At 43.1% G+C, this 11,614-nt stretch overlaps 1 protein-coding gene across 1 annotated transcript; it reads left to right on the top strand.

Annotated features, from left to right (window-relative positions):
• LOC110368601 (eosinophil peroxidase) lies at window positions 1-8,161 on the top strand. Its single transcript, XM_036143723.1, has 16 exons — window positions 1-52; window positions 238-303; window positions 469-556; window positions 647-822; window positions 907-1,039; window positions 1,369-1,498; window positions 1,592-1,798; window positions 2,179-2,539; window positions 2,636-2,796; window positions 2,999-3,257; window positions 3,343-3,513; window positions 3,626-3,863; window positions 3,975-4,174; window positions 4,301-4,327; window positions 7,088-7,117; window positions 7,237-8,161. The coding sequence occupies exons 2-16, from the start codon at window positions 240-242 to the stop codon at window positions 7,665-7,667; spliced, it is 2,676 nt and encodes an 891-aa protein (XP_035999616.1). The 5' UTR covers window positions 1-52; window positions 238-239; the 3' UTR covers window positions 7,668-8,161.
• The last annotated feature ends 3,453 nt before the right edge of the window (window positions 8,162-11,614 follow it).

Raw genomic sequence — 11,614 nt, 5'->3', positions numbered from 1 at the left:
CTGGAGGCTTCTGTGGATGCTGAGAAACATTAGTCTGGCACTTTCATCGCAGGTATCTTTCATATATTTTTTCTTTTAATGCACAAATGCTGTTTGTATTTGTATTTGCATGCAGATAATATAATAAATTATATTTATATTATGGTTCTTTTTGTAAAATTTAAAACTCTATTTAAAAGCTCAAATAATTATAAATGCTTGATTGTTTTGGTTATAGAGAATATTTATGTTTTCCAGGGATGAATCAGTTTTTGGGCTTGCTTGCCGTGGGTCTCACCCTCTTCCTGCAATGCCAGGTTGCTGGTATGTTGAGAAAAACATGTATTTAATGACGTACCTACAAACAGATTTAATGTTAGTTTTGTAATTATTTAACAGTTTTAGGGCATTAATTACAGGTAAAAATTGTCCGCTTGCGCTATCACAGAAACTGAGTAAGTCAATTAAAAATGTTTTCTGTACTTTCAGAACCACGCTTGAGTAAAAGATTTATAGAAAAATATGTAAGCGAAGCAAAGGCCAATGTGGACGCAGCCTATACATACTCCCGCCGAGTGTGAGTGCAGCACAATTCAGTGGTTTGACACTAAAATGAACTAATTTCAGATGAAAATGTTAGTAAATATGAGCCCTCTACACAACACAGGAGCATTGACCGGGTGAAGAGGAACGCAGCAAGCCCCGCAGACGTCCTGAGGCTGCTGAAGCAGCCCAGTGGACTGTCCAGAGAGGCGGTGCGCGCTGCAGACTACATGGACTACTCTCTGTATCTGATCAAGAGCTCCCTGTCCAAACGTCACAGACGCTCCATCAACGCCACAGGTCGGTGTGCAGGTTCAAGGTTAACTCACTTAGTTTCTAAATCATAGCTATTAATTGTAATTATTTTACTGTGGGTTTAAATAGATCTGATCTCTGCTGGGGATCTGGAAGTGATCGCCAGACTGACAGGATGCTCTGCACAGCTCAGAAATATTTCTTGTGAGAGCATCCCTAATCTGGACCAGTTTCGTACTGCAAGCAGCGTCTGCAACAACATGTGAGATGATCACTACTTATATGTTTTAAAATAAGAAAAACAGTTCAATTAAAGTCAGTAAGCATTGATTTTAGACTCAGTTGTAGACCTTTCACACAGCCACCACTTTTTGATATAGACAACATGAGCAACCCAGGGTGGTAACTAGAAGTGGTTGGGGGTATAAAAAAAGAGAATCTTGTGTCCTCTAAGTAAGTATCTTAATGTAATAGCATGACTGAATAGGTGATTCGGGGGCAATAATGCAAGAACCTTCCTGGCTGTTGAGTCCATTTACCAGACGTAGAAGATATACTGCTTAAAATTGTTGGGTTTTTATTTTTTCACAGTAAAAACTTCCGCTGGGGTGCCTCCAACATCCCATTCCTCCGCTGGTTGCCCGCTGAGTACGAAGATGAACTCTCTACTCCTAAAGGCTGGACCCATGACCAGAGAGTCAACAATCATCTTCTTCCCTTTGTAAGCACTTCACAGTAAATCTTCTTCTCTCCTTTTCATTCTGCATACAGATGATAAAAATACATCCTCTCTTTGTCTCCATTCCTCCTTCAGGTGAGAGAAGTGTCCAACCGTATCCTGTCAACAGCTAACTCTGATGTGGACAGTGACCCCCTCTACACACACCTGGTGACAATCTTTGGCCAGTGGACCGACCACGACCTGACCTTCACCCCTCACTCTCCCTCCATCAGGTCATTCAATGATGGCATTGATTGCGAAAAGACCTGCAGCAACACAGAGCCGTGCTTCCCCATAGAGGTCAGTGTTGATACATTTCAACATTACTTTAACCAAAGTGAGAAACACATTTACAGTGGCACAAGAGTTAGGGAGTTCGTCCTATAACTGATGGGTTGCAGTTGTTCTCAGTTGTTGTGTCCTTGGGCAAGACCCTTCACCTACATTGCCTGCTGGCGGTGGTGCCGATGTATGGCAGCCTCGCCTCTGTCAGTCTGCCCCAGGGCATCAGTGGCTACTGACATGGCTCACTACTATCAGGGTCTAAATGTGTGTGTGTGTGTGAATAGGTGAATGACGGATTATACTGTACAGCGCTTTGGGGTCGTCAGACTTGATTAAGTGCTATACAAGTTCAAGCATTTTACCATTTAAATCTAACAGTTTCCTGTTTTCATCAGTTTCCCAAAAATGACCCTCGCTTTGAGGATCATGCTGAGGAGTGCATGCCCTTCTCCCGCTCTGCACCAGCTTGTGGTTCTGGTAACACAGGATACATCTTTGGATCACCCACTGTTCGCCAGCAGCTCAACACGCTGACAGCCTTCATCGATGTGGGTCAGGTCTATGGTTCCGATGACAGCAAAGCTCGCCTGCTGAGGGACTTCAGTACAGATGAAGGTTTATTGAGGGTCAATGAAGAGTATAAAGACAGCGGCCGGGACCTCCTGCCATTCACCACCATGGGGGCCAACATGTGTGCCACAAGGGGACGCATGACCAAAAATAGCAGTGCAGAGGAGGTGCTGTGCTTTTTTGCTGGTAAGTGCCAGTCAACATATGACCTCAGTCAGATACAAAGAAGATATATTTAATGCATTTTTCATTGCTTAAAATTTCACCTTGTTGTCTTTAAAGGGGATGACCGTTCCAATGAAAACATCGGACTGGCTTCTTTGCACACCCTGATGATGAGAGAGCATAACCGTCTGGCCCGCGCCCTCGCTCAGCTCAACCCACAGTGGAACGGAGAGAGGCTTTACCAGGAAGCCCGCAAGATTATGGGCGGGTACCTCCAGGTAAGAGACAGGAAGAAGAGTACAGAGTAAAACAGGGTTGAAATGCTATAAAACTATGCAAGAAATTAATAGAAAATAGACACATATCTTTCATTTATGACTAAACATTCATCAACAATTTGATCAATTTTGCCAATATTTCTTCTATTTTTTATAATCTAAAAGTCAGCAAGTGTAAACCAGTTTGTCTTTGCTGTCGTAGGTTATCACCTACAGGGACTGGCTCCTCCACATCGTCGGCCCAGACGCCATTTCCAAGCAGTTGTCCACCTACCCTGGTTATGATGAAAATATAGATCCCAGCATCTCCAACGTGTTCGCCACAGCTGCCTTCCGATTCGCTCATCTGATGGTTCAGCCCTTCATTTTCCGTCTTGACGAGAATTACGAGGATCACCCAGATTATCCCACCCAGCTGCTGCACAGAACCATGTTTGCTCCTTGGAGGGTCGTCTTTGAAGGTAAAAACTAGACCTTCACCTTATTCATCCCTAAGCTAGTAAAAGAGTATGACGAACACATCTAAATGTTACTGTTCCTCCTCAGGTGGCTTGGACCCAATCGTGAGAGGGCTGATAGGTCGTCAGGCTAAGCTGAACACGCAGGATCACATGATGACTGAGGAGCTGAGGGACAGACTTTTCAAATTCTCTGTGGAGCTGGCGCTGGATCTGGGATCTCTAAACCTGCAGAGAGGAAGAGACCATGGACTCCCTGGTATTTCTTGATTCTAGATGCTTCATTTTGCAATTCCTTCTTCCTACATATCTGGCTTTTGTAATCTCTACAGTGCACACATCATCTTATACACGGTTTCTATCTGTTTTAGGTTACAACAAATGGCGAGAGTTCTGTGGTCTGTCCCAGCCAAGGACTCTGAATGAGTTGGCGAAGGTGTTGAACAACACAGATTTGGCCCAGAGACTTCTGGATCTCTATGGTACACCTGACAACATTGACCCATGGCTGGGAGGAGTGGCTGAGCCGTTTGTCCGTGGAGGAAGAGTTGGACCCCTGTTTGCCTGCCTGATTGCCACTCAGTTTCAGAAGATCCGGGAGGGAGACCGGTTAGCAGACAGAAAACTACTAAACTATCTATAAACAATATAAGATTAAATGTGAAAGCTGCACTTTTACATCTGGAGACATTAAAACTTGGACAATGTATCTTGTTTCAGGTTTTGGTGGGAGAATGATGGTGTCTTCACTGAGGCTCAGAAAGCATCACTGAGGGATACATCACTTGCAAGAATCATTTGTGACAACACTGGGATCACTGAGGTTCCTGAAAAACCATTCCAGTACCGACCCCGAGGCTCTGGATACACCCAGTGTGACGACATCCCTGCATTTGACCTCAGTCCATGGAAGGAGGGCGGTATGTTTGCATTAAGTTATTCCATAATTTAATGTTGCTCCTGGTAAATATCACATATGATATTCATTTAGTGTAACAGAGTTCTTTGAAAAACATAGACCATTAATTTCTTTTCTCTATCTGCAGGCCCAGGAGAGCCAAAAGCACCTACAGGTAGTGATTTCACTTCTTTTGATAGCCATTGTTATTGATAGTGTATTATAAATTAAAATTACTGTTGTTTCCCTTCAGTACATGGCAGTGTTGTAGTACTCGAGTCCGAGACTCGAACTCGAGTCCGAGTCATTAGCTAAATTTAGAGACTCGTGACTTGACTTGGACTTGAGCACCGATGACTCGAACTTGGACTCGGACTCCTACATTCAGATCATTCTGACTCGGAGATTGAGAAAAAGACTCGACTTTTTTTAATATCATTAGGCTATAATTTTAATGTCATTAGAATATTATTTGATGTATGATTTTAATATCTAAATGTCGTACCGCGCACGTGACGTCACCATCTCATGAGCAACTCCCCTTGCCGCTAAGGTTGGGCAAACAGTGTGAGAGCGCACGTAGCAACCAGCCATTACACATGCAACAGACACAACTATATGACCGACTTTACAGCTGTTAAACTTTCACAAAAGAATGTCCAGGCGCCCATTTTACTGGTAGAACTGTGGAACAACATACCAACGTTCAGCTCAAATGATGGCTTGAGTGTCGAGGTCTTAGAAAGACTGGAAACTGGCCGAGCTGATAGAAAGGTAAGTCGATGTTTTTCTCCTGCTCGGCGTTCATTGCGTCATCGGCCGTTTTTTTTTTCTGTTTGTAGTCACCGTCCAGGAATCGGCATAAATTGATCGGCGGGCCGGACAATTTAGTCCGGCCCGGTGGCCAAATGCATTATCATTATCCAACGGCTGTATCTCCTCGCTGCATCGACCGATCTTCACCAGATTTGTTGTGAGTCATGGGGGAAAGCTGCCGAACGCGTTTGTGGGAATCGCCCGGTGGACGGGCGAGGAAAATGCGTGACAGCATCTGCGGTGGCGGGCGGCCGGCGATGCGCGAACCCCGCCCGCCGGCCGGCACCGCGGCGGTGTGCGAACCCCGCCCGCCGGCCGGCACCGCGGCGTGCGCGAACCCCGCCCGCCGGCCGGAGCCGTGGCGGTGCGCGAACACCGCCCGCCGGCCGGTGTAGGTACCAGATTGACTCGGGTGCTACCCGATGACGTCTACATATGGCAACTCAACTCAAACAAACTAGATTATGCGCCCGCGGTCTCCATTTGTTACAAATAAATTTTATTTTGTTAATTTACGGTTATTTTCCTGTAAATTAGTCGAGGCATGAAAACTTTTAACATCATTTTGGAATACTTGTGTGGTAGTCTGACAATTTAATCAGTAATTTTGCAGGATCAAAGAAGTTACAACCTTAGAGAAATTTAATTCCTCCAATTTTTTTTAAGTTGTGAAGGGAAACTAAACCATAAACTCATTTCATTTTTAATAAAAGTCAGCAGCCAAATTTAATTTTATCACGGCATTCATCACTGTAAAATCAATAACGTTCATTCCTCCTTTTTGTACTGATGTTGTTCTTTCTGATCACATGTTTTTTTATTATTCCAGATGAAATTGTGATGAATTTGATTATTTTTTTATTGTGGTATTTGGTACATTTAAGATATATGCTGGATAAATTAGTCTGGCTAGCCCTTCCATTTTTGTTAACAATATTCTTCCAAACATTGAGCCAATTGTCAAATATTTGTTTTTTTATTTATTTATTTGTAAAATGGCTTGAATATTTGTTCAAGCTTTTGAGAAAAAAGAAACCGCTAAATTAACTTAATAAAATTGATTCGTTACAAATGCAGACCGCGGGCTCTATGTAGTTTGTTTGAGTGGTGTTGCCATAAGGTGACGTCATCGGGAGGCGCAAGGCCCACGGAGAATCTGGTGACGTCATCGGGAGGCGCAGGGACCATGGCGATTTTCTTCGTAAAATTGTCCGTTTACAAGCCGCAATCCCGCTCTCGAATAAAACCTACACCCCGCTATAATTACTTTAGTAAGTTGTCCAGACCAATCACAATATTTTGCGCAATTGAGCAAACGTTAAACCAACAATGTATAGTGACGTCATCAGAAGACGCAGGACCCGAGTCAATCTGGCAGCCCGAGTCAATCTGGTACCTACACCGGCCCCGCGGCGGTGGCCAATAGGCCAGAGTGCGCTTGGCTGCGAGGGCCGATCGACGCCGCTTGCGGCTTTAACATCCTTCATATGCGGCCTATCAGCGTACCTCGAGTCGCTGTTGCACGTTCCATAACAACAATATTTAAAAACCATGGTTAGGAGACGTCTTAAAAGCAGTAGTTTTACCGAGTAAAACCAGGGTAACTACAGCGAAAGAGTTATTAGTGCAATGGAATGTTACTGCTTCATGTCATACATCACACGTCACGGTATGCTCCTACAACGAACTTGGATCAATAGTGACTCGACTCGGACTTGACTCGGATGAGTAGTGGACTCGACTCGGACTCGACTCGGATTTTTTTTTTAATGACTTGGACTTGACTCGGACTTGAACACTGGTGACTCGAACCTGGACTCGGACTCGAGGCATAGTGACTTGACTACAACACTGGTACATGGTCATTTCATACAGAAATGTCAAACAAATGTTTACAGTTTAGTATTTGTGTCTAACTTCTACTTCCATATTGCTTCATCTTCTCTTTGACCATAATGAAATGGATTTTCCAGAGGTTTCAGGGAAATCTAAACTTATATTTCTTTTGTTTATGAATAGATAGGATGACACGGTAAAAGTTTATTTAGTTTAGTAATTTGATATTCACACTGTATTTATTTAAAAATACTGATTTTTTTCCAATATTTATTTCTTGCAGAAGGTCAGCGTGGACCCCCTGGACCAGCAGGTAAACGTTTTATGTCTTTTAGCAATTATAAGCAAACTGATGTTGGCCAGGTAGCAATTTACAATAATTTATATACAGTGTTCTTGCATGTAACAGCGCTGATGTGATTTTGTGAACAGGACCCAGAGGACTGCCAGGTCCACCAGGACCTCCTGGACCCCCTGGCACAGCAGAGAAAGTTGCTTTCTCTGTGCGCCTGGGTAACAACTACCCCAAACCTGGCACCCCCATCCCCTTCCATGATGTCATCTACAATGGACAGGACAGCTACGACATCAAGACCGGCTTTTTCACCTGTGAGCACCCAGGCGTCTACGAGTTTGAGTTCCACTGCACCATCTACGAGAATGCAGGCAGCGTGGATCTGCTCCGTAACGGAGAGCTGATTCTGCACTCATTCACCACCCGCCAGAGCGGCTACATCACGGCCAGCGGCAGCACCTTTATCAAGCTTGAGAAGGGAGACAGGGTGTGGCTGGTGGCTAACCGTGGTGGCAACGGACTGACCAGTGACAGCTACTTCTCTGGTCACCTGCTGTTCACTGAATAGGAGGATGTTAAAATACTTGTCCAGTATAAGCTGTCCACATTTAGAATTTAAAGTACAAAAGTAAAAAACTGAGTCAAAATGAAGTAACAAAACTGATTTATATGTGTGAATGAAGGAAAATTTAAGACTCAAATTGAAGTACTTCCATCAATTCAGTATTTTATGCAAATCTTTTTATTTTTTTTTACAGAAAAAAATCACTTGTATGTATGTGGTCTTGATAATCATTTTAAATGAAGATGCACTGATATTGCAGCTACACTTTAAAGTAAAGATCTTAAGAATATATTAAATTTCATTTTTATTTAACTGCACAAAAAATGTGATTAATTTTATGTTTTAATATACCTGACCTTTAAGCCTTTTAAAAGCCTTGCTTATGTCTGGCAGAAAATTATAAGGCATTGTGTATGCTTTTAGCAAATTCTTTGGATCATACTTGTGTTTGTCCTGCATTTGAATGGAAATCTTGGAGTCACTTTAAATTTGTAATTAATAAATTAAATCCTGTTTAATTCAACTTCCCTCCTTGAGTGAAATGTCTGATTTTACAGAACATTTATTTTGTTTGTGTTTTAAAATTAAAAGCCAGGCACTGAATATCAGGAACATATATTTAAAGCAACTAAGTTTATTACATTTGATAGATTAAATATACAATATAGTATTAAAAATAAATTCTTAGAATTTCAACAAAATAAATCTATAATAAAAAAAATTAAGCTTATTAAAGGTGGTTTACAAATTCCAATAAATGAACTGGAATTCCTGGATCTGAACCCCCCAAACTACTGTCTAAATTATACAGGACTAAACTAGATGATTGAATATCTTTTCCTATTATTGGCGACAGTCAAACAAACTCTGCGTCGCCGAGCGGCTGAATAGGGGAATTCTTGTTGACGCGCTCGCTATTCAAAACTTCAGTCCAAGCTGCGGTTAAGATCCTTTTATTGTTGTTGATCTTCAAAACACCAGTTGCAATGAAGCAAAAAAATGAATCCACAGGTTCAAGCCGTGATCAAAGGCAAAAAGTACAAAAGGCATCCAATGCTTAAAGCGGTCAGCAAAAAGTAGACATCCCCCATCACCCACTCACTGACAACTACTCAGGTGAGCAAAACAGGTGATCTTACAATCACTGCTGACACCACGTGATCAATACCACACCCATCCACCACATTCCGGCCCCTAATTATTACATCATTACACAGTAATAATTACACATCCAACACCATATACATTATATCAGAACACTGAATGAGACATTACACATTGAAATAGTCCATAAACTCATTTCCTTTTTTCTTCTTTTGTCCATATGTAGTCAGTCAGTCATAGGCCAGAGGTTACCAGCACTTAGCCTAATATAGTCAGTCTGCGATGTACATCTAGTAGTATTAAAGTCAAGTCAAAGAGTCATGTCAAACCAGGTCGAAAAAGTGTTGTCTTTATTGGTCGGATCTCTCCTGAAGAAGGCATATCTTTGTGATGGGTCTGCATAAATGGCTGGTTGGAGTCTTAACCCAGACCTGGCGTACAAGCCCCCTTTTGTCTGGTACAGTTTCTGTGATTTTGCCGATGATCCAGGAACCACGAGGTGCAGAGTCATCCACTATAAGGACCACGTCTCCAGGAACAAAGTTGCGTTTAATTTTCATCCATTTTTGGCGCTGTTGAAGCAGTGGCAAATATTCTTTAATCCATCGTTTCCAAAACAGATCAGATATGTATTGGACCTGTCTCCATCGTTTGCGTGCGTAAAGGTCACTTTTCTGGAACAAACCAGGTGGTAAGCACGGGTTAGACTTGAGCAGAAGGAGGTGGTTTGGTGTTAGAGCTTCCAGATCATTTGGATTGGTAGATTCCAATGTAATAGGTCTACCGTTGAGGATTGACTCCACTTCACAGAGAGCAGTTTGAAGTCCTTCTTCGTCCAAATGCTGTGTCTGCAGGGTGGAATTAAGGACCTTTCTGATGGAACGAATCAATCTCTCCCATGCTCCGCCATGGTGCGATCCAGCTGGAGGATTGAAGATCCATTTCACTCCCTTCAACAACAGCGTATCAGTGATCTTTTCCTGATTCCACTCTTCTATGGCTTGTCTCAGCTCACGCTCCGCACCCACAAAGTTGGTTCCATTATCAGACCGCAGCTCTTGAACTTGGCCTCGCCTTGCAATAAAACGGCGTAAGGCATTAATGAAGGAGTCTGTGTCAAGAGATGAGGCGACCTCAATATGTACAGCTCTAATTGCTAAACACGTGAAGAGAACTCCACACCTCTCCACAAGACCTCTCCCACGCCCGACCCCAAACGGACCAAAACAATCAACTCCAACAAAACCAAAAGGGGGTTTCTCAGGAGTCACTCTGCTTTCAGGCAAGTCAGCCATTTGCTGCTGGCCTGTAGCTCCATGAAGCCGTCTGCAGGTCACACACCTCGACAGGATGTTTCTAATCAAGGCTCCAGCACCAGGAATCCAATATTTCTGATGCAGCTTTGAGAGCATGTAGTTCCTACCACCATGACCCACACTTTTATGGATATGCTGAAGAATGAGGTCAGCAATGTGAAAGTCCTTAGGAATTATGATAGGATGTTTGGAATCTTCAGACATGACAGCCTTGCTGAGACGTCCTCCAACACGCAGCACATTATCCTCTAGAACAGGATTCAACTTGTATATGTGACTGCTTCGCTTCACGCTCTTTCCCTTTTGGAGACAGGAGATCTCTTCAGCATATCTTTTCCTCTGACAAAACTGGATTATCTGCATCTCAGCATCCTCAATCTCTCCCAATGAGAGAAAGTCATTACAGAACTCAACCCTAGGATGAGCACATTTAGACTGAGCTGTATTAGATGCAGGCTGGAAATGTGTCTTGTTCTTCTTGCGATGTAAGAGCAATGTTTTGAATCTCAAAATCCAACTCATCACCCTGACAAGACGAGTCCAGGATGAGGTACGATGAATCAAGGAATCCAATGGATGGTCATGATCATGTGTGGGTGAGACAACCACAGAGGCACACATCTTGACTTCACGGTCTTCGGGTGAAAGTTCCTGCAAGTTCTCTGGGTTAACTGGCCAATCTGTCTCTGGCTGTGTAAGGAATGCAGGACCAGATAACCATTTAGTGTCACGCAGAAAAGATTCTGCCTTCATACCTCTGGATATAAGATCTTTAATGAACACAGTGTAATGTTTGTGGAAGTCTTTATCTCTGATGAACCTTTTCTTCAATCTTAAGGCACATTGTTCAGCAATTACACGGTTATCAGGCATTCTTATGTCTCTGTCTTTCAAAGGCAGGGCAATACTGTAGTGTCCATCCTTCAAGGTCACGGTCTTATTAGCCAACTCCAGAAACCTAGAGTCTTCCTGTGACAGCCCCACATGCTCATCATAGCTGCTCTCAGGGAAGTCCATCTTGAACTGTTGTTTCCATAACTTGTCCAATGTAACAGCAGATATCCTGTTGGTAGTGACTGTTAATGGACAATTTGGTTTTCCACAGCATTCTTGTTCAAGTGGCCCATTCACTGTCCAACCGAGCATCGTTTTAATGGCAAAAGGTCCGTCACCTTCACTTCTGATGACCTCCAAAGGTTCTAGAGCTCTGGGCATGTTCATGCCAATCAGAAGCTCCACCTGTGCTTTTATCTCTGGTAAATGAACATCCTTCAAATGTGGCCATTTATCCAGGTCGCGTTGCTTTGGGATGTTACTCAGGTCTACAGGCATTCTGTGCTGAGTGAAGAGGTCAGGCATGTCACAATACATATTGCTATGCAATCCAGCAATTTCCAGTTCAGGCACAATAAAGCTTTCCATCACTTTCTCTTGTCCCATGGTTCGCAAAAGAATCTTTGTTTTTCTCCCAGTGAGATTCAGCTTGTCCATAAGACCCACTGTACAAAAGGATGCTGAACTCCCTTGGTC

This window comes from Fundulus heteroclitus, chromosome 12 (assembly GCF_011125445.2).
Source record: "Fundulus heteroclitus isolate FHET01 chromosome 12, MU-UCD_Fhet_4.1, whole genome shotgun sequence".
Taxonomy (NCBI): domain Eukaryota; kingdom Metazoa; phylum Chordata; class Actinopteri; order Cyprinodontiformes; family Fundulidae; genus Fundulus; species Fundulus heteroclitus.
This window is presented reverse-complemented; position numbering and strand designations above follow the sequence as displayed.